Source organism: Accipiter gentilis, chromosome 31, assembly GCF_929443795.1.
Source record: "Accipiter gentilis chromosome 31, bAccGen1.1, whole genome shotgun sequence".
In the NCBI taxonomy this organism is placed as follows: domain Eukaryota; kingdom Metazoa; phylum Chordata; class Aves; order Accipitriformes; family Accipitridae; genus Astur; species Astur gentilis.
This window is the reverse complement of record NC_064910.1, coordinates 2,748,695-2,771,832: the sequence shown is the minus strand read 5'-3', so window position 1 is coordinate 2,771,832 and position 23,138 is coordinate 2,748,695. Positions and strand designations below refer to the sequence as shown.

Sequence of the window (23,138 nt, the reverse complement as noted above, 5' to 3'; positions counted from 1 at the left end):
AAATGGCTCCCGCCTCCCCCCCCCCCCCGTCATTCCCAGCCGGGGCAACCCCGCGGCCCTCACGCTTGTCCGAGGACAACCCCCCTTCCCCCCCCGCCGCCGCGGGCACCCCTCCGTTACACCCCTCACGTTAAGCGCCTTGAAGAGCGGTGGTCCCAAGAGTTAAAAACGCTTTGATTTAGCTTTTTTACTTTCTTTTTTTTTTTTTTTTAATTTTATTTGGACTCCCCGCCCGCCCGCCTCCCCTCGAACGCGCAGCCCACCCCGACCCACGAGGTTTATCACCGACGCACGCCCTCGCCCCCCCCCGCCCACCGCGCTTTTCCATTGGCTACCGGGGTAAAGCCACGCCTCCCGGGCGCCGCTTGTGGGCGGAGAAAAGCGGGGGGGTGGGGGGCGGCGGCCGCAGCTATTGCTGGGCGGGGTTCGCTGGCTGGCGTCCGGCGCCTTGCCGGGTACCGGAAGCGCGGCGGAAGTTGCCGGAAGTGCCGTACCGACTAGCCGGAAGTGCGGCGCCCATGGCTGAGGGTGGGCTGGCGATGGGGCAGGGAGGGCCGGGGCTGAGGTGGGGGGCGGACGGACGGACGGGTGTCCCTGTCGGCCGTTTTCTGCCAGCGGGGCCGTGCTGCTGCCTCTTTCCAACGCCTGCCCTCCGCTTTCGGCCACCCGCGGGCTTCCAGGGCTTTCCGCCTTCCTCGGGGCCTTCGTGCCATGGTTTCCCCCTCCGCAGGCCGTTTCCCCCCGGCCGGCAGCCTGTGGCTCTGCTCGGCTCCGCTCTCCCCGCGGCTGCCTTCACGTAGCTCTGGGGCTGAGGTTCGGTGAAGCCATCCCATGTTTCCTCAGAGCGAAGAGGGGGGGTGCGTGTCTGTGTCCGTGTCTGTGTGGGGTATTATTGCTTTGGTGTGCTCTTAAACTCCGCTTCGTTTTGCAGAATGTGATACGACTGCCTTTCATTCGGGACTACTGCCTCTTAGGTTTTGATGGCGCACATCACCATAAATCAGTATTTGCAGCAAGTAAGCAAGTCTTTGGGTTTTGTTTTGGTTTGTTGGTTTTTTTTTTTATTTGTGGGCACTGTTCAGAGTATGTGGATGTATTTTTCTTCCCTGTAAATGCATTGCCTTGCTTAAGAAATAAATCAACCTAGAACGCGTGATGTGGTAAAGAAATATACTTCTTAAGTCTGTATTAAGTATGCTGGCCGTCTGCTAAGAGTGCATACCTGGAATTTCTGAATGTACTGATATAATGGATAGAATTTAACCATAAGACATGACGTGGTGGGATTGTGTGTGCATGCGGTAACAAATGCAGCTCAGGGGTTCAAGAAATACAGGGTTTTAAGAAGTACAGAAATACACAGTGTGTGTGGTGTGGAGGATGGAGAGACAGGAGCAGGGTCACAAGGCTACCAGCTGGACTGAACCCTCAGTGTCAGGCTTTTACTGTGGTCACTCTGACTGCTTCTCTCTGAACCATAATTCAGCCAAGATCACTCAAGTCAATTGAGTGAAGGGCACAAAGAGAGTAATTGTTTGGCTTTCAGTCTGAAAAGTGGAGCGGCTGAGATCTCTTATCTCTGATCTGCTCTGAAAAGTCAGCATCTTGTCCAGTTAGCAGTCCATTTAACATTTAGTAAGAAAAACTATTTCCAAAACACAAAACTGGCACTCCTTTACTTGAAAAAAAACCTACCAATCTCTGAAAGAGTTTAAGCAGTTGATTTTCCCTCTTTTGCTGCTTCCCTTGCTGTTGTAGCTTAGGACTTTTCTCATTTGATATGAGCTTTCCATGCAGCAAAAAGATATTATTTTTTTTTTCCTATCAGAAGACAAAAAATATGACAAATAAAGCACAAGCAGTGGGAAAGGAGGTCTTAAGAAGTAATATCTAAAACTACTTTCACAATTGAAGAAATTTCCAGCTTGATGTCAGAATAAGCTGCACAGACAGACGATTTTTTACAAGGAGTTACATTAACAGGAAGCAGAATCAAACCATTCTCCCACAGAATATAACATTTACAGTCTTGGCAGGTTTCGAAAGTATTCTATATAGATGCTAGTCTAATACCAGACATTGCCTGTGGAATGATAGCTGTGTGTTTAATCTACCTGTCTTCATTTTTAAGTGTTACTCAAAAGATTGTTTATGCCTTCACATATATGTTTGATGCCTGTAAGTCCCACTGGAATTTTAAAAAGCTTGACCAAATCTGGCTCACAACTGCTGTTTTACAATGCTAAATCCATGTAAGTTGTTTGGGGATTCTCTGGTTTGCTCATATCCTACAAATAAGGAAAAAGTCACAATAATAGCGTTCACCCTACCTTCTCCCTGATACCTTTTTGAAAAACAGGTGTATTGAAAGTACAATATTGATTCATTCACTTTTAAAAACTCACGTTTGTGTTGGTATTGATGCAGATGAACAGTGGTAACAAGAAGGTGGCTTCTGTAGTCGTGTGTAAATATGTTGTATGGCTGTGGCTGGATTTTAGTCTGTAACGGGGCTGTTTTCTTTGGTAGGTACAAGAAGCCATTGACAGCAGAGATGGACAATTTTGTGCAGAATTGGTGTCATTTAAACATCCGCATGTTGCAAACCCAAGGCTACAGGTGAGAATCTGGTTTTGACCTTTCTTTTGTCTTGCTTTCAGTTTTCCTAGCTCTCTATAATGGGTTCCTTTCCATTGGAGATAAACCTCAGAAATCTGTTTCACAGGCCAGAGCAGGATCCCCTTGTAGGTTTGTTTCCCTTTTCTTCTTACAAGGATATTGTGTATTTCTTTTTTTTTCCTGGATGGCTTTTTGTGTTCCGCTTTGAATTGTTTTCTGGACAGATACGGTCTTGAAAGTCCCTTCTGGCCAGGTCTACGTTAGTAACGTGGCACAGTGGAAGTGACTATAAAGAGAAAACCAGTGGGTAGTAAGGGTCCAGTGTTTGTGCTATATGCATTTCAGATGCTTTTATTTAAGGTGAGCTCTAATCAGGTTCTGCAGACAGAATGCATGCTAGCCATTCATTACACTGGATGTGATTATTAATGTAACTTAAGGTTCTGATAGATAGCAAAGGCATGTATGCATAAAACTGCCATGATTCTGGTGCATTGGATGTTCCTTTAATGTTTTGCTGATTTATTCTATACTTAGCTTCCGTCTCCAGAGGAGAAGTGTCAACAAGTTTTGGAACCACCATACGATGAAATGTTTGCAGCCCACTTAAGGTAAAGATGGACCAGGAAAGTAAAGTCAGTTCTGAGGCAGCCAGCAGGGATGGGGAAGGATATCCTTAAGTTTACTTAGTTATTTTAAAGGGCTCACATCTGAAAACTTGGTGTTTATCACTGTTACAAGTAGTGCTAGAACTGCAGGAAATAAAGACCTGCTCTTTCCTCTCCACGTAAAGTTTGCTTTATGTACCTGGCGGTCATCTGCTTACAGTCATTGACACAGCTTTGGTTTTGGTGCTTGCTGTTTCCTTTGCTCTGCATTGACAAGCTACACAAGAAGTTAGAGTGAAATAAGCAAGGGAAAGAAATAGTTTTAAAAGAGTACTCTTAAGACAGCTTTAGGACCTAAGTAATTCTGTGAGGCTTTTATTTAAAAAATTACTCCATTAATGCATCCTTAGTTCACTTCCAGCAGTCTTGGAATTTTTTTTTTATCTGTGCTAATCTCAGTGACAGTTTCAATAAGCATTAGCATATTACAGTTGATATTGTACATATTATGGAAGCAAATCCCCATTCATCTCTCGGATCAGTTTTCTACAATTATCAAGCTTAGCGCTGTGTTAAAATACTTGTGCCATTTCGTTAGGAACGTTTCTAATCGTATTTCTGTGTCTTGTTTAAATAAACTGTAAAGCTCTGTGCCTGTTAAGAGGCAAAAAAAGTATTTGTCTTGTGTATATGGTATTGTCTGATGCACTAATGCACCTTTTCTTTGACAGGTGTACTTATGCTGTCGGAAACCATGACTTTATAGAAGCATACAAATGCCAAACAGTTATCGTCCAATATCCTTTTCCATAAATCTTGTACATTGTTTTCAGATTAACTATGTGTCTTCTTGTAGAATAAGTTATCTTTACCCCTTTTAAAATCTAGTAGAATGTGGTCTGCTTCCAAATACACTTCAGCTATTTAGGTTCCTAAGCAAGCAAATCCAGATATGCTCTTCTCCTTTCAACTTTCTGTAGGACTAAGAAGGAAGAGAAACCAGGAAAAATAGAAAATTTAAATTCTGAAATAGAAAATTAATTTCTCATAGAGTGTAGGAGACCCTCGAATCATTAACATACCTCCCAGTTTGTACTTCGTTAGAGGGGAAGATGCTGATAAAGCAAGCTGCTATCTTATCTCTACATGGCCAGTGTTTCTTACTGCCACACCAAGGAGTGTGCGGCTGTGCTCATGTTCTTCCCTGCTGTGTCTTTGCATCCTGACTCCTCATCTGCTTGCTGCTTTATTGGTTTCTGCCCTTTCATGTAGTAGTATGTGGTACCATTCAACTGCTGGTTTTTAAATCTCTGCTTCATTTCATAGCATTTTAAATTCTCCTATATACAATACATCTTTCCTGCGAGCATTTCAGGCACATAAAGAAGAAAACTGGTAAGTGCATCATAGAGAGCTACTAGAAACTAGACTCTTATCTTTCCCTTGTATAACACCATAATCGTCAAACTAAAATTATGCTTATCTTTTTTATTTATCCTCAGAGATACTTAAATGCAGCCTAATTGGTTTTGCTGAGTGTTTAGGTCCAAAAGTGTGAAAAGTTAACATCTGAGCTTAATTATGTAGAATTGTCCATAAGTGAAGGTCAAGAATTTATTCAAAGTGAGATGCTATTTTATTAAAGCCACAGTAAAAAAAAAGTTTCAGAATTAATTCTTCCTCCAGTGTAGGATTCCTGAAATGCTGAGATCTTGAAGACCTTTCCTTTTAAAAAGTACATCCTGTATTTAAAGTTTAATGTATACTTTTCTAGCTTTATGACCAACTAGCAGAAAAAAACCCCAAAAAGCTTGTTTCTCATGTCTTGCTTATGGCATGATTTGCACATACTAAGAATACTATGTGTCCTGGTTTCAGCTGGGATAGAGTTAACTGTCTTCCTAGTAGCTGGTACAGTGCTGTGTTTTGAGTTCAGCATGTGAAGAATGTTGATAACACTGATGTTTTCAGTTGTTGCTCGGTAGTATTTTAGACTAAAGTCAAGGATTTTTCAGCTTCTCATGCCCAGCCAGGGCACAAGAAGTTGGCACAGGACACAGCCAGGGCACCTGACCCAAACTGGCCAACGGTGTATTCCATACGATGGGACATCCCATCTAGTTTAGGAATGAGGAAGTGGGGGGGCAGGGAATCGCCTTTCGGGGACGAGCTGGGTGTTGGTCGGTGGATGGTGAGCAATTGCCCTGCGCATCATTTGTACATTCCAATCCTTTTATTACTACTGTTGTCATTTTATTAGTGTTATCATTATCATTATTAGTTTCTTCTTTTCTGTTCTATTAAACCGTTCTTATCTCAACCCAGGAGTTTTACTTTTTTTTTCCCCTATTTTCTCCCCCATCCAGTGGGATGGGGGGGGAGTGAGTGAGCAGCTCCGTGGTGCTTAGTTGCTGGCTGGGCTTAAACCACGACACTGTGTTTTACTTTTCCAGGGCTTTACCTATCATGTATGCTGTAGCCCTCGATCTTCGAATTTTTGCTAATAATGTAAGTAGATCTGATTAACAGCCTCATTACTTTCATCTGTTAAGAGTTTCCCTGGTGGAAATCTTTTAGACTTTATTACATAGCCTAATTTTGCTCAGCACTGTCTAAGTCATTGTTTAGGATTTTGTTGACACACTAAATTCATACAGTCCTATTGAAAAACTTGCGTTGCTTAGTCTGCCTACCTCCCATTTGCATCTTGGACTAGAGAGGTTCTGAGGACCTGCATGCAACTCACAGCAGTTGCTTAGAGCATACGAAGTGATTAAGTACTGTCTTTATAGAGTAGCCTGGTGGCACAACTCACTATTTCCATGCGTTTTCCTTGGGATTTGGTGGAGATCTTTATAAGGGTGGAGATATCCCAGACAACTGAGCTAGTCTAACCACTCACCACATCTGAAGAGGGAAGTTTCTGCCTCCTTTCCCCTCTTCCAGCTGTGTGTACTGCTCTTGATGCTCATTGGAGCCCCTGCTGAGCCCACACAACTGCTGATGAGCAAAAAAACCCCCAGATTTACATTCTTTTTCTCAGGCTAGTGAATTGAAGTAGCTTGTGTAGGGATCTGTTGAGAACTGCTAGGCCAGGGTAAGTGGCAGGATCGTGATCTTGCTCCTAGTTACTTTACCTGAAGCCAGAGTTCAAGTTAGAGTTTGACAATACGCAGTATTTTCAGTGTTTGTCCTCTCAACACTTTCTTGTGCCCACCCACCCATAAACCAATGCATTTGACGTGCTTGCACAGATAGTATTTTGCCTGTGAGTGTGCCTGCTCTGTAACAAGTCTCAATTCTCAGTCTGAAAGGCAAATTCGTATATCTGAGATGCAGGAGAAAGGGGAAAGTTGGATCAGTCACACTGTAAGTGTTTGAACTCTGTCTTCTAACCTTAGTATACGCAAAGAATGCAGATACAGAGAAGACTTCTGCAGCAAAGGATGCATTTCCATTTCTTTTCCTTATGTTTCAGCTAGTGAGAATGCAAGCATTCTAATAAAGCTTTTTAGAAAGCACATAGTAAATACCTACTCGCTGTTTCCCCCTTTTAAGTTCTGCATTAATCAGTGCATGGATCTTTCCCATGTATTGGCAACTCTTTTTTTTTTTTTTTTTTTTTTTTTTTCTTCTTGCCACTGTAACATATGTTTTCCATTTCTTCTGAAAGTCCCAGGTGCTAGCAGTGTGTGTTACTACTAGAAAATGTTGAATATGGTTTAGAAATAAAATCTAGCTTTTGTGGCTGTGGAGAGAAGCTTAATTATAAATTCTACAACTCAAACTCCATAACTGGGGGGGAATCATTTTAGTTTGCTTTTGTTCAAAAGACTTTTTTTTGCCAGACTCTTGGTCTTTGAAAACTTGAGTAGAAGTGTTAACGCTCCAATTCAGCTATCAGATGATCCTGAATTTAGGTTTCTGAGAGCTGCATTAAACTTAGTGTTGCTAAAGGTAATAGTGGTCAGTGCTATTTTCAAAGGACTGTCTTCCTGTGCATTTGGTTTGGTACATGTTCAGGAGCCTCTCCTGGTGTTTTCTTTTATTCTGTGAGCTTGACTGCCTTCTAGATTTAGTGGATAGCAGGCATGACAAACCTATTGCTATAATACTTTATAAAATGCTGTATTAAGGAACTGTTTGCAACCCAGCAAACCAGGATGTAGAATTACGTATTGTTCCTTGCTGTGTAATGATAGGCAGATCAACAGCTAGTGAAGAAAGGGAAAAGCAAAGTTGGCGACATGTTGGAAAAAGCAGCAGAACTGCTGATGAGCTGTTTTCGAGTCTGTGCCAGTGACACGTAAGTGAAAGATCCTCTATAGAACTTGCACTATTAAATTGTTAAGAACTTAATGAACTTTACATAATATTTTCCTGCTTACTAAGACCATATCTGGGTAAGAATGAACACTTCGGAGGCTCGTTTCCTCTCATTTATAGTCTGTTCTCTCGTGACTATTAACTAGAGCTGGAGAGACCTTCCTTGAGGTTTAACATTCCTAGCAGATGTTGTTGGGAGGGACTGATTATGTCCCTGTTTCTCAGGAAAGATCATTAACACTTCTGTGCCCTGTTCAGTTGTGAAGTTTGCTTCATTATGATTAGATGGAAAAGAAGTGACTCTTTGGTTTCCAGTCTTAGCAATTTTAACACATCCAAAGTGCAGAAAATGCTTTTTTTCCCACATCTTTCTTTCACCTTGAATATTATAAGCAACTGCTATGCTAGTTAAGTGTTACCTACAGACTGGAGTGAGGACATTGATGCACATGAATGATATTTTGCATGACATCTTTTCATTATGTTGAGAGGAAATGTAGCAGTTCTGCTTGAGATGGGAACACATGTTCTGTTCTGACAGTGCTGGTATGGTTTAAGTTGAGTTTGGCCTTGACTTTTATTTTCAGACACCTGTTTTTATCCTAAAAATAAAATAAATAAAAAAAATCTATGGAGGGAATTTACCATAAGGACGAAGTCATTATTTTTCTTTCATTGTTCAGTACTAGTAGTTTTTTTTCTTTCTTCTTTTCTTATGACAGTCGAGCAGGCATTGAAGATTCCAAAAAGTGGGGCATGTTGTTTCTCGTGAATCAGCTGTTTAAAATTTATTTTAAGGTAGGGTTCAAGTCTGGTAAACTGTGTTTTGTATTTCATATTCTAAGTCAAACCCACCCTTTTTATATGATACTATCCGTCTACACTCTCTGAGTAAAATGCAATTAATCTTTTTTTTTTAACAGATCAACAAGCTTCATCTATGTAAGCCCTTAATTAGAGCAATTGACAGCTCAAATCTGAAGGACGAATACAGTATGGCACAGCGCGTTACATACAGATACTATGTTGGACGCAAAGCCATGTTTGACAGTGACTTTAAGCAAGGTACTGTGTGCCAGTGAGACAGATCTAAAGTCTTGCTGCTTGGTGTGAAATCTGGCTGATGTCGTGTGTGTGTGACTCACGATGGGTGTAGAAGGTACAGTTGTGTTTGCATTGATCAAAGGAAACGTCATGCTGAAAGATCCAAGGCCCACAGGCTGAGTCAGATCAGAGATGAGATTGCGTGACACTTCTAATTGTAGTGTATGCCCAGTTTTAAAATACTGGTGTCAGTGAAGTTCTCTATAGTCTTAGGCATTATGTATGTGCATAATAAAATGTACGAGCATCCAAAAGAATAGGTTTGTACAAGGTTTCACAAAGGAGGCTTTGCGACTCTCTTGTCCTCTTCAAGTTGCTCTATGCCAAATTGTACTGTAGAATTAGTTTCTCCGTGCTCTGATTTTTGGGAGATGTAGAAACTGCATTTCTGAGGTTTCTAACAGAGTCACTAATAGAAATGCTTCTAGAGCGAAGGTGTACAACTTTCATCACTAACTGAAACCCCTGACCAAAATCTATTCTGGAGCCGGTTTTGTTACTTTAAACAGTGTCTTCTGCCTGTCAAGCTTGTACTTTTTCTCTTGGTGAAAACTGATGAGAGCTTTTCATGTTGTTATGCTGTGTGATCTCACTGGCATGTTTCTGCAGCTAGCAGATGCACTCATCACATGCGGATTGCATCCACTGATGAACCTAATCTGTGAATTTAGAAAATAGAGTTCTGTTTCATCAGCTCTTCTTGAGATTCTCCCCTCTTGTAATAGTAGCACAATCATAATACTGAAATGAGCTGAAAATTCCAATATTGCTTGTAACCATTACCTCTGACATCTAGACCTTGACAAGTTTTCTTTGACTTTCTGAAGGAGGACTTATTTTTCTGGTAATACTTTGTATTTTGTGTGAATCTCCAATAATTCTGACAGCATTTTTTGTAGTGTTTTTTGATTGGTATGATTCTTTTTTATATCATTTCAAATATCATGTGTTCAAGCTAGAGATGGACATTGAGCACAAAATTACAGAATTTGGGTTACAGTTTTAATCCATTTTTTGTTGTTGACTCATGTTACTAGCTCTTTTTTATTTGTGTCTGCAGCTGAAGAGTATCTGTCATTTGCCTTTGAGCACTGTCACCGCTCAAGCCAGAAGAACAAAAGAATGATTTTGATCTACCTGCTGCCAGTAAAAATGTTGTTGGTGAGTAGATGTTACTCTTCTAAATAATTTGGGGGGGAGGGGGGGGCAGATAACCGAACTGATGCTCATTATTGTTCTTGGTTTTCCCTTACTGGAATTCAGAGGCTATCTGTGCCTGACCCCCATAAGAGCCAGCATATGCACTCTTCGTGTGTGAGGACAAAAAATGTTGAATTGTTGTTTATAGCAACACAGGAAGGGAGAAGGGCGGGGGGGGTGGGGGGGGGGAACAAACAAAAACCCTACCCTCCTTTCTCCCTACCTTCCTCCCACCCCTGGTAAAAGTGCAACTTGAGATTACTTCATTAATAAAGAGTTCTTTGGAGAAGCACTTCACAGTGTAACTTGGGTCATGTAGCAGAGTGCCTGTCCGGTCATCAGCCGCACAGATGGGCCAGGAGGTGTGTGGATTCGCTTTGCGAATCCATCTGCTGCTTTCACCTGGTGGAGGGAAGGAGGATGTGCAAACAGAGGGCTGAAGACTGTTGAGGGAAAGGATACCTGTCTTTGGGTTTTCTGTTTGCACCCTGTACCTTTGCCTGTTTGAGGCATGTCAGAAGGGTCATGAAGTAGATCATTTTGGTTTTGAGCAAATCAATAAAGACTGGCTACTGTTTGATCATTTCATCTTTCTATTAAAAGAATTAAGCTCATCTCTGCTTCTTGTTCCTGTCCTTTCCCATGTGCTGTGCTAGCATTTGTGTATCCCTGAGTTAGTGGGATTATGCTAACAATTAATTCAGTGTAACTGAGGGCACAAGAACTAGATTTTAGAGTTTCCTGTTCTGGCCCTGTTACCAACGTTTACCCGTGGAGAATGCTGTTTCTGTGAGTTGCCATGTCCCACCTTTGCCCCGGCGTGTTGATGACCATCCTTCCTTTTCCATTCAGTGCTCCCTTTCCAGTCCCTTGCAGTGTCAAGTGGGTAAAGGGGAAGCATAGTGAGTATGGTAATTGGCTTCTGGTTTTCATTTTTTTATTTATTGACTTTCTTACTGGTTGTCTTCAGATCAATCAATGGTCAGGTTGACAAAGGGAAACTTAACAGTATTCCTAAAAACTTTGTCCCAGTCCTGACTGGGTGCCTTAAACTGATGGGTCTGTTAGCGCCTAAAATTACTGTGGAGTTTCTGGAGCAGTTCGAGTGTACAAGAGGCACTAAAGAAACTAGATAAAGGTCATTGTTTTTTTACAGTTGCTTGTTTTTAATCAGAGCCCAAACATTAACACTAACTTTAAACTGTACTAAAATAGCTTGGATGGTTTTTTTTATTCCTAGCACCTCTCAGTAAACATGCAGCTGAGTTCTGCTCTCAGCTAATCCTCCAACCAGGAAAGGGGTTACCAACAGCATAGCATGATGGTAACTAAATTTAAAGTCTGACCCAAGTCAATGTGCAATCTGATCTCTGCTGTGCAGGGGGAAACAAACAAAGTTTCTTTTTGATAGTGTAGGTGGTTCCATCTTACCTGATCTAGGAATGAGAATGAATTTTGTTTCTTTAAATTTAAACATTCTTTCTTTTTTTGTTTGGTGTTTTTTTGGTTTGGTTTTTTTCTTTTTTTTTTTGAGAGGACATTTTTATTTCCACAGGAAGGCATAGTAAAGAAAAAATCTGGTAGACTGAGCTAGCACTTGACAGTGCTGAAGCACCGCTTTTATTGTTAGTAATGCTTGGGATTCCTGTGGTTCTTCTGTTTGCCGATCACATCGTACAGGCATGACATAAAATTTGGATCTGCCTAGGCCTCATGTCACAGGATCTTAATTTTACAAGTTTGATAACTGTTCCCCAACATGAGGAAATACTCAATAGGCTCCCTAAACCATGATACCTAGTGAGTTGAGCTACAAGGTGTTTGGCAGGGGAAAGGGGGTTGTCTTACAAATACTTTTATTCACCTCTTATTCTGTAGCAAAAAAAAGTGGTTAAACATTTGTCTTTTTCTCTAACAAATGTTTTTATAGCTTACTAGATTATGTTTAAAATGCATTTGACTTTACCCTGGAAAACTTGGAAACTGTTTATTTTTCAGGGCCATATGCCAACAGTTCAGCTCTTAAAAAAGTATGACCTTATGCAGTTTGCTGAAGTAACAAAGGCTGTGAGGTATGATTATTGTTTTATTGCGTTGTGTGTTAGTTCAAAAAGTATTAAGTAAAGTGTATTTATTTGGGATGATTGAGGAAGGCAGGGGAGGGATATTCCTACCAAGGCAGACAATTTCTTTTCTCGTTTGGATGAGACCTTCTCATGTTTTCATTTCTTCATCCTTGTAGTGAAGGCAATCTTCTCCTACTGAATGATGCCCTGACAAAGCATGAGACCTTCTTTATTCGATGTGGAATCTTTCTTATCCTTGAGAAGCTGAAAATCATCACGTACAGAAATCTCTTCAAAAAAGTGTAAGCATAACAAAACCTACGTTTTTGCAAAAGATTTAATATGGTTTCACCTAGGACTGAGATGGAAATGTATATGCTCCTTGGTTCTCTGAGAGACCTGAATTCCTGTTAAAGCAAATTTATTGTAGAAAGGCCTTTTTCCTAAGAACCAGAATTTTTAAGTGATTGTTTCTCAATAACAGATTTTTTCCTGTTGTTTCTTTCAGATACTTACTACTCAAAACCCATCAGCTCTCTCTAGATGCCTTTCTCTTTGCCCTGAAATTCATGCAAGTAGATGATGTTGATATTGATGAAGTCCAGTGCATTTTAGCTAACCTTATATATATGGTATGTGCTGACTGCTTGTTGTCTGGTCCTTCCAGACTTCAGACAGTAAAAAATATTAGGTAGAGAATAAAAGTTTATAACAAAAAACATATCAGTAATCCCAGGTTTTCTTGTGTAAAAAAAGTTGATTCACTTGTGCCAAAGTGAAATGCTTTCAGTTGCCCTGACGGCTTCCTCTAGTTCCTGCCTCCTTTGCAGGAATCTGTTAAAATTGAAGGTGAATTTTACGTTACAAATCCAGTACTTACTTATATTTCTATGTATGCATAGAAGAATGGCTGGTTTAAAAATACAAAAATTGTTACTGGGCCCAAAAGGGATTTTTTGTTCTGCATTTGAAGTAGGAGACTCTTGACATTCTAACATTAGAAGAAATTAAAACCAGATTTCTTTGGTTTTGTTTCATACTTTGTCTTTTACTCAAAGTGGATCTCAACTACTCATGAACAGATAAAGGCTTGAAATCTAGAGGTTTCTAATAAATCGGAGATTTTGGAGCAGTATTGAAGTGTTAGCAAGAAAATGAACCACTTCTCTGTGTCTGAAACAGATGATTCGGTGTAGTCTAGGAGTAATGGAGGGTGGGATTAGGTCACTGGAAGATTTCTTTCAGTGTTACCACGCTATGTCTGAAAAGGAAGTACTATGTCATTTAGTTTATTAGGTATGGAATAGCGATTAATTAAAATCCTAGTGTTAAAGTGAGCAAGAGTAAATTTAGAAACTTCTGTAGAGCTCTGTCTCTTCAAGGTAAATGTGAGCAGACCAGTAGGGACCCTGGCAACAGGCGCTCAGCCTGACAGCGCCGTTACTACGCGAACATGGTTGTGGTTCCAACTTTCTGCTTACTCTGTGAGTTGACCTGCTTAGGTAAATTGGATCCTTATAGATACTAAGCACAGTAGTGCAGTGGTGATTGCATATACACACATAGCTTTGCTTGATGTAGTCTGAAGACAGCTGAGGTTATAGGCGTTGTGTTACCAGCTTCCAGTACTAACGCTGTCTTTCTCTCCTTCTGCCAGGGTCACATTAAAGGCTATATATCTCATCAGCATCAAAAGCTTGTGGTCAGTAAGCAGAACCCATTTCCTCCGCTGTCAACGGTGTGTTGAGTATTGTGTCTTATCCATGCAAGTACTTTTCAGATACTCAGCTTGCCCAGTGGAGCTGCTCGTAATCACCCCGAGAACATTGTAAATGACCTGGTTCATGTCCAGGACTGGAATACCGGGAACTGTTTGTGGCTCCTTTCCCAGAATGACCAAGGCCGCCAGTGTTACAAAGTGCGTTGGAATGAAATGCTAACTTTTCAATGATAGTTTCCCCAGGCTTTCTAGATCCTTCAAAGTATTTCATGAGGAAATAAAGCAAAGCATTCCAAATCCCTTCCAAACTACTTACAGGCTTTTATAAAGTACTTTGTGTTACTGTTTCTGCATTTATCTTTCAGAAGGAAGTATCATCCTTTGTTACTTGTGTTAATCCATTCTTCAGAATGGAAATAATGTTTTCTTTCATGGTTTCTGGGTTTTTTAAGCCTTTTCAATTATCTTGCTGGTATTGAATACTCTCTTCAAGCTCTCTCTAAAAACTAGAGAAGAGGTTGACACAAAAAGCTTTACTGTGTCACAGAACTTACAGGTTCAAGTAAATGTGAGATTTTTATCTGTAGGTTCTCACAGAAGGGTTTGGGTTTTTTTAAATTCTGGTAATATTCTGTTTCATTTTTGTTATGATGAACAAAAGCTTATCTAAGTAACTTATCCATACTTGTTTTATTCTGCTTCTGGGGAAGACACTGCCACTGGATCCATTATTTTAAGTGTTACCACCTTGGGGGTTTTGTTTGTTTGGGGGTGGTACAATGTAACTTTGTCAATAGTGATGGGATGGTAGTTCTGGGAGTTTTAAATTATTTTTAAAGGAAATAAAACAGGTTTTCCCCTCTTTGAGAGTTTGGTTTTATTTTACCCACTAACTGACATGGACATGATTCATAAGGGAAAACACAGGTACCATGTATGAAGGGAAGCATTTTTTAGTGTGATGAGAGGGTCAAGTCCTACATCACCATAGGTGTTTAAAGGCTTGGAGTTCCCCTGCTCTTCATAAGTTTTACTTGTATGGATGCTGAAATAAGAAGATGAATTTGCTGAATCAAACCTCAGGGTAACAAGAGTTAAAGAAAGAGACTCATTTTCTTCTAGCAACATTTAAAATCCCAGAAAAACAGCAATGCTTTTTGAGTTTTAGGATTAATAGTTCTAAGAAACTTAAAAGTTCAGTCAGTTTTTAGTAAATTAACTAGATTTACCGCATCATGACTTTCAGAGTACTGTGTGTCAGCGAAGAAGGAAAGACAGATGCGTTTTTCTGTATGAATTGGAGTTATATACATTGTTGCAACTTCCATTGCTGCAAGTCATGACAGAGTCAAATGGGTGTACTAGCTGCATCAAGGTGTTTCCTTGCAGTGAGTGGTAGGGGTTTGGTGCTGGAGGGTTGGTTGTGTTTGTGTCTTATTTCATTTTTTGTTTAAACCATATCGTATACCTTGCGGTGTTAGTGAATAGGAATGTTTCCCAGTCAGCGTCTTCTAGTGGCCAAGATCCCAGGATACCAGTTAGAAACCAAGTGCCCTTATACTCGGTAGCTAAAAAGCTTCCTCCAGCCAGTCGTTTGACTACAGGCTCCTGGAGGTGTCCACAAAACTGCCTGTTTGTTAGGCTTACGTTGAGGATTTGTTTGCAGTCCTCAGCAGGAAGGTATGAAACCTGCAGCTCATCACCTTGAAGTTCATTGCCTTTCATTCTCCAGCCGCTGACTGTACCAGCCAATTTTGGAATTAAAATGTGTTCTGCAAAGTCTCTTTCAGGGGTGCACACAGGAAGCTGGTGGTTGTTGCACTCAACATGCTCTTGGAGTTGTAGCAATGCAATGTTGTTCTCACCAGTGTCTTCGTCATACCGGATATGTATGTGTTTCTTGCTAACTTGCATTGTCGTCTTAGTTCCACTTGTTCCATTAGGCCCTGTGAAGCAATGACATTTCACTGCTCTTAGGAAGAATTTATCAGAGACCGGAAAACTGCATGCAAACTGCCTAATCATGCTGAGAAATACATGCAGTAGAGAAGCTAAAGGTGCTCTTTCTTGAAACGGCTGCAGTAAAGGTAAACTAGGAATGATATATTGACAGCTTTTTAATGCTGTGTAGAAGCATGCGTAATTTCAGAGAGAAGGACAAATACCCAACAAGAGAAGTGAATTTTGGCATGAAACAAAAGCTGCCTCTAAATCCACCTGCTTTAGCTTATCCCTAGCAGGTGCTGACTTCTGAATTGCATTCAAAAGGCAACTGTGTCTCAGCTTGGCTTGTAGGGGGGTGTGGGGCAGCTGTAGTTCTAGTAAGTATCTCAAGATACTTAACTGAGATGCTTAAATGAGATGACAGCAGATTTGTTTCCTTTAACAATATATTTATGCAATAAAAATTTTAATAAGCTTTTTTAAAATTAGCTTGTCAATACTAAAATGTGCTGCAACAAGAGAAAATGTGTGATCACCTACCAGCACCAACCCTGATTTCAAAATGGCTGTGCAGAAGGGCGCATTCTGCTGTGGTCACTACAAAGTTACTTTTCAGCAGCACTCCTCCGCAGAAGCCCTTTCCTTCTGAGTTCAGCAGCAGGACCTAAGAAAATGCAAAAAGACGATAGATAGCACTGTCCATGTGAGGTTGAGTGATGGGTTTCATGAGTTGCTACAAATACCTGCCAAGGAAATTGCTCATCACGTTTCTTCCTGGTTTCACTTAACAGATTATCACTGCCTTGAAGTCTGCCGCATGCACATTGATCTAGCAAATGAATTAAAAAGAAAATCAAAACCTCGTGTATCATTTCAAGACAGCTAATAACCTGCAAATACCTTATTGCTTCCACTTTGACTTTGGGGTTTTGTTTTTGCACCAAGAAAAAGGAGAAGGATAATTTCTCAGCTAGTGAAAACTGGAATAATTCACTTGGCATCCATAGTCTAATAGCTTTGTGATGGCACTGAACATTTTGGGTCATTGCGTTAGGCTTGTGGTGACCAGATTTCACTATGTCTGTAACTAGGCTTCCTCATTGTCCTGGTTTCAGCTGGGCTAGAGTTATAATTTTCTTTCTAGTAGCTGGTATAGCTTTATATTTTGCATTTAGTATGAGAAGAATGTTGATAACACACGGATGTTTTCACTTGTTGCTCAGTAGGGTTTAGACTAAGTCAGTCAAGGGTTTTTCAGCTTCTCCTGCCCAGCCAGCAAGAAGGCTGGAGGGGCACAAGGAGTTGGGAGGGGACACAGCCAGGACAGCCGACCCAAACTGGCCAAAGGGGTATTCCATACCGTGTGACGTCATGCCTAGTACATAAACTGGGGGGAGTGGGCCTGGGGGGCAATGCTGCTTCAGAACTAACTGGGCATCAGTTGGCAAGTGATGAGCAATTGCATTGTGCATCGCTTCTTTTGTATATTCCAATCCTTTTATTATTATTATTATTATTATTATTGTCATTTTTATTATTGTTATTATTAGTTTCTTTGTTCTATTAAGCTGTTCTTATCTCAACCCATGAGTGTTACTCTCCCCCATCCCACTGGGTAGGGGGAAGTGAGTGGGTGGCTTTGTGGTGCTTAGTTACCGGCTGGGGTTAAACCATGACACTCATCTTTGTATCCTGTATCCAAATTGTGCCAAATACCTGATAGCTGTGGCCCGATCTGGACAAGGTAAATCCTTGTTAAAGCTATTACTCTAGGGCTGTGCATGCCTTTCTGTTCGGGTTCGATCAGCACACATGCTTTTCACATGGATCCCCCAGTTATCTGCATTTATCACACTTGTCTTGGGTCACGCAAATGGGGTTCTGCTCAGGTGAAGCTAAACCAGAAGGCACCCTCCAGGAGCACACATAACGTACTCTCACAGCTAATTGGTGCTTAGTCCACAGGCCCAAACTAGAGCTAGACTGAAGCAAAGGCTACCTGAAATGTGCGCCGAGTGTGGACATCGAGCCTTCATCACCAAAAGCATGGCTCTACAGCTCAATTCCTATTCTGCTACCCTACGTGCTAATATAGACAAGGGCCTAAGTATAATACCGTGGGTTTTAGTAGACCTAGTTTTTAAGGGGATGAGATTCAATGAGATACCTAGTATGAGACTGAAAAAATGAAGAGGGCTACTGCTTCAAACTAATCAATATGGCAGCAAACATTGCCATTCATTTATCAGGCCATCAGGTGCCTGATCGGAATCAATTGAACCTCATTCCTAAACAGACAGGTCTTCAGTAGAGTTACTCTTTACCAGGCATAGGAGTGGAAAACCTGGCCCTGTGAGTGATATGTTGGATGATGCAAGTCGTCTCTGCAGACACATGTTTAAAAGTTCAAATATTGCTTCTTTTACCACTGCTTTGGCATCTTGGGTGGTGGTCCCTAGGTTCCTCCTTTTTCTGCCCAGTTTGGATGGTCAGTAATATTCTCATCACTTGAATCTCCAAGCAGGCTGATGGCATCTGGATATCAGGTGGTGGCCTGCCCACCCCAGCACTGAGCCTGTGCCCCCTGTACATCTGTGCTCACACCTACCTAATGCGATGCACTGTTTTTTGTCCTTCCCGAGCTCGTAGCCATCAGCACAGGAACAGCGGTAGGAATTACTTCCCGGGTAGCAGAAGTGGTCACATCCTTCCTTTGCTTGGTGGCGACATTCGTTTTTAGCTAAACAGAACAAGTGGAGGAAAAGCATTTGGAACACTTCAGCTGGAGTATTCTTGCATAGCATGAGTCCTCTTTACTAAGCGTTTTATTTTTACTTGCTTTGTGTGGAGGTGGATAGGGACCCTGGCTTGGTAGTATTTCCCACCACATTGTTTTTCCCCTTGTTAAGCAGAAATTGGAGACAGCTGAGTCTCTGCAGCATCCACAGACTTATTGCAAACTGTGTTCACGCTGCACCAGGCTGTCTGCACCTCTGAGTTTTGGGGAGCATTAGCCAAGGGTCAAACTAGGCCTTCCATGTGAATCCATGGAAGGGTGCCATGGGTTTCTTTTCTGCTCTCTTAAACAAAACATGTAAGTATCGGCAGCAGGGAGAACTGTTGCACATCTTAAGAATGCAGGTATTGCTTGAGGAAGAAGGCAGCTAAAGCTTTCTGGTTTTCAGCAAAAACAAATGCATAGCTCTTATTTCTCACGCTTGTGCTAAGAAACTTAAAATTAACAGCTGCCAAAGATAAGAAAAGAAGTATTAATCACCTTTGAAATGTGCTCTGTCAACTTTCCATAGCTGAGCAAACACTTAAGCTTCAGCACAAAGCAACAGGAGGAACAGCCATTTGATGGTGGATCTAGCTCACAGGTGGAGAAGTAGAAAAAAAACCTCACGTAACATGGCTCTCTAAGGCTCACACTGAGCGGATCCGGTTCCCAGCATGGGTCTAAGCTGTGTCACCTTCTGCTCTCCCCCAGAAGCTGGTCACGGTCATCCCCTTATCCAGAAAATGACCCCTGCCTTGTGGCAGCCAGGGCATCTCCCACCCCAGGGGACATCCGAGCCAGCAGAAATACTGATGTAAGGGCTGGAAAGTAGAACCTGGCAGATATGAAAACACAGGATCTGGCCCAGGGTGTTTTACATGCCAGGAAGTATCCGTTTTCCTTTATGCCTTTTTCACTGAAAACAGGTTGTTTTCTGGAGTCCCTCTGTCCCCAGGGACTGTCCGGGGGGGGGTGTGCAGCCTCAGAGGCACTGGGGTGGCTGGGAAGCCATCCCAGCATGGCAGCCCTGGTTCTCCAGGCCACGTGCCGGCTGGGACCGCAGCAGGACAAGCAGTCTCTTGCTTCAGCCCTCGTCCCGCGTAACTGGAGAAGGGAGGCTCGGGGGAAGAGGCAACCTGTGTAACCTCAGGATTCCATAACGGTTCGGTAGACAGGCAGCATGCATCACCCCTGCTCTGCCAAGAACTGTGTCTTTTAACCGAAAAGACAATAACTGGCTGTAGTGGGAGAGCTGTGTATGTGTATGGTTTCCTGGGGACCCCCTATGACAGGAGGAGATAGGGCTTCTCAGAAGGAGAGCAATGCCTTACCGAAAGCACAGTTCTTTCCCTCGTAGCCCTCGGTGCAGGTGCAGGTGTAGCCGCGAATGCTGTCCTCGCACACGCCGTTGTGCTGGCAGGGGCTTGATGAGCATCTCCTGCCACCTGAAAAAACGCCGCGGGAGAGGGACAGGTCACCGACGACGACCCAAATTGCGCAGCCCCCTTCCCCGCGCACAAGTCGCTCGGAGAAGCGTTGTGAAAAAGCAGTTCGAAAGGAAATGGGCTACATCTCACCAAACTGCTCCTTGGGAGTAATTTTAGCCCAAGTCTCTGCTTACAGAGGGGCTCTCGCAGCCCCTGGCAGAGAGGCCGGGAGGTGCCCGGGGGCAGAGCCCACGTCTGGAGGAAGGATGCACTGCTTCAGGGAAAAGCACTGACTGAAAGTTCATGCTCTCGTCACGAATAGAATGCACAACTGGTGTTTTAGGTCTCCCATGTTAGGTTGATAGGCATTGGATAAGAAAAGCTGGGATCAAAATTATACAGCAAGCAAAAAGAGGAGGAAATCTGGCTGTTACACATCTGTACAATTATTATAGAGCAGCCTGGACACAAGCAAGCTTAGGCGTTCTGATGAACCGAACATTGAAACCAGAGGATGCCTCGCTACAGGTGAAGCACCAGGCAGAGCTGCCAGTTTCCCTTTAAGCTGCCCACTGGAAAGACTCCAAAAGAATTGGGAAATGTTCTCCAAATAACTGCTTATGGTAGGCATGAGAGATCAGGGACCAAGCCAGAAAAGCCTAACCTGAGATATGCTCTCCAACCTTTCTAAAATTTAAAACTTCATCAGAGAGCTTAACTTCAGTCAGCAGGCTGCTGTAATTGATGAAAAGGAAAGGTGAAAATTCTGCCTGGTACTGGGGGAAAAAACCCAAACCACCACGTGCTCAGGCTATGGGCATGTGTATCTTTTAGCTTTAACAGTACTAAAATACTGGCTTAAAGCATTTACCACCTTCAGTCCACCTGCCATCAGGTGCCACCAGCATACCCCAGCACAATTTAGGTCTCCTGGGAAGGGCTTATCAGCAGAGCTGAGCAGGTAGAGGTGAGGAGTGAGGACCTCCAGCAGCAGTGGTGGGGAGCTGGAGGTAGGGAAGGGGTACACCTACAGCCTGCAGCAAGTCAGATGGTGTCAAGCCTCTGAAATGCACGCTCAAATATAGGTAAGGAAGCCTCAGAAAATGTCTGGGGTCAGGTGAGGGTCTGTAAGACTAGGAAAAAAGTAAGCACCTAGCTTTATTAAAGGAGGAAAGAGAAGACTCAAGGAATTATAGAGAAATCGGCACGATTTCTGTTACTGGAAAGCTGCTGGAATGATTAAACTGTTTGTAAGCACTCAGCAAAATAAAAAAGTGGTAAGTAACAACCAGCACGCATTTTTCAAGATCAAATAATCCAAACCAATTAAATCTAATTGTATTATATAAGGGACCTAGTGGGGAATCAGTGAACATCACAGAGTAGAAATGTCATTAAGTAAGTAAGCTAGGAAAACAGACTACTGTAAGGCATGCATAAAAATCTTTGGAAAGTGATATTTAAAGAGAGGTTATCAATGGCTACGTTTATACTGTTAATAAAAGGGGGTCAGGGACAAGTGCGTCCTCAGGCCAAGTGCCCTGACTGGGTACATCCACACTAGAGCAAGATGCCACTACATCAGCTTTGACTTGACAAGACTGAGGTGGAGCAGTACGAAACAGAGCCAAACGGTGAGCCAGCAGCTAGGTGGGTGCTCAGCCTTTCTCCCCAGCCCTCTTTTATTCACAGTGCAGATTTACCCACTGTAACCTGGACTATGGGGGGAAAGCAACATGGATACCAGAGGTCTAGAAAATGAGATTTTTTGGAAGACAGGTTGAAAAAATGGGTTTGTTTGGTGAGGGGGAAAGAAGCCATGGAGATACATGGCAACACTCTTCAAAATGTTAGGAAAGACATCACAAAGAAGGAAACACACACTGCTGTTCTGTAGGAAGAAGACAGGACATGATGGCTTTTAATTACAGCAAGGAAGCCACCCCTGAGGCTGAAGCCAGTAATGCATCCTGATTGTGGCTAAGCTTGTTTGGACGGACCATTCTCAACTGGTTGCCCTTCTCTCTTCATAGACTAGAGAGGAAGCCTGCATGACATGCTTAGTACAAACATCCAATGACTGAAATTAGGAGAAGTTAATCCCACCCTCACAGAAGTAATAAAAGGCCAGGTATTTAGCATCATTCTTCATAACATTTTTATCACTGATGGGTTTCTTCTATGTAACAGTTCCCTGGAGTCAGTGTTTTAATGGCTTCTGCAGAAAATTAATACTAACTGCTGGTTTTGTCACCTCCTTATCCACTGTCTAAACCTAAAATTAGAAAATAATAAAAGCTAAGTCAAAAACTAGAGAAAAACTTAGGACGAGCCATGCAGAAAAGAGGAAGAGAATAGGGCATAATCACCATAAGCTGGTGCCCCAGGCTCCTTGTCAGGAGGCATCTAGTTACATCAGGACCTCAGCTTTCACAGATTTGTTTCTTGCCTTGAAGGCTGCCAAAGGATGATGCAGTGCCAGTGTCCACAGTTTGCGGACAGCCCAGTAGCTTTTAACACCTATTCATCTCACCCAGGTTTAAGTGCTAGGTTTGTATCTGGGAGGTTTTGCTGGTAAAGCTGTGCTGCTCTATTGTATCAGCAAAGCAGACATTCTCAGGTCCCAGGTTGTTTCAGAACAGCCTTAAGTTTAGGAAAAGAAATAGCCTATTTACCATGCTAACCTCTACTCACCTTCAACTTTTATTCGCTTTGCAGTCTTAAATATTTTTTCCTATTTATTACTTTTTAAAACCTTTCACATCAATACTTTTCCTCCTGCTTTACTAGAAACACAACAAATAGCAACTGGATGTTTCTTGTAGGATAAACTGCTAAAAACTCTCAGAAAACCAGCATTGGACTGAATCATAATGTTCATAGTGCGACACCGCTATGAAGGTGAGAAATCAAGAGGCCAGCTTACCGTAGTAGCCATCCCAAAACATTTTCTGGAAAAAAAAATAAAATTTTAATTCTCAAATAATATAATCTTCCATAAATATTTTAGTAAAACAAAAACATTGCATGAGAGAATATATGCTATGGTTTACCGTTTACACAGTTGCACAACTACAAATTCTGCCCTGCCAGCAAAATTTGAATGAGATGGGAGGCAGTTTGCAATCTGCTTATTTTATTGTTTCTTAAGAAGCTGTAATAGGAGGGCCTCTTGTACGAGGGGACTTGCAGCCACTGACCAAGTAAGACTCTATCTACGGGTCCCACTACTTGCCGGTGCCTTGCCTCCCTCCATTCCAACATCCCCTCCTCATTCCTAAGGGATGCTGAAGCTGTGTTTCTGCGCGTGGTCAGGATGGGACAACAGCCATATACTTTTGCAAT

General features: G+C 42.2%; 2 protein-coding genes across 4 annotated transcripts in view; one reads left to right on the top strand and one right to left on the bottom strand.

Moving 5' to 3' along the window:
• Window positions 1-425: 425 nt before the first annotated feature.
• PCID2 (PCI domain containing 2) lies at window positions 426-14,507 on the top strand. 2 transcript variants are annotated; one of them, XM_049834316.1, is made up of 15 exons: window positions 426-528; window positions 932-1,016; window positions 2,530-2,619; window positions 3,157-3,230; window positions 3,959-4,026; window positions 4,583-4,622; window positions 5,681-5,735; window positions 7,430-7,533; window positions 8,276-8,351; window positions 8,477-8,618; window positions 9,718-9,818; window positions 11,856-11,929; window positions 12,100-12,225; window positions 12,432-12,555; window positions 13,581-14,507. In XM_049834316.1, the coding sequence occupies exons 2-15, from the start codon at window positions 981-983 to the stop codon at window positions 13,668-13,670; spliced, it is 1,200 nt and encodes a 399-aa protein (XP_049690273.1). In that variant the 5' UTR covers window positions 426-528; window positions 932-980; the 3' UTR covers window positions 13,671-14,507. The 2 variants fall into 2 exon arrangements, with proteins under 2 accessions (XP_049690273.1, XP_049690274.1); XM_049834317.1 differs by lacking the exon at window positions 426-528 and adding an exon at window positions 535-813.
• The window catches only part of PROZ (protein Z, vitamin K dependent plasma glycoprotein), a 24,723-nt gene continuing 16,080 nt past the window's right edge, over window positions 14,496-23,138 (bottom strand). For both annotated transcript variants that reach the window (XM_049834313.1, XM_049834315.1), the window contains 6 exons: window positions 22,720-22,744; window positions 19,698-19,811; window positions 18,196-18,327; window positions 16,331-16,416; window positions 16,128-16,251; window positions 14,496-15,589 (listed from right to left, as the gene is read on the bottom strand). In XM_049834313.1, coding sequence (XP_049690270.1) covers window positions 15,078-15,589; window positions 16,128-16,251; window positions 16,331-16,416; window positions 18,196-18,327; window positions 19,698-19,811; window positions 22,720-22,744 — 993 coding nt within the window. In that variant the 3' untranslated portion in view covers window positions 14,496-15,077. The remainder of the gene's footprint in view (window positions 15,590-16,127; window positions 16,252-16,330; window positions 16,417-18,195; window positions 18,328-19,697; window positions 19,812-22,719; window positions 22,745-23,138) is intronic.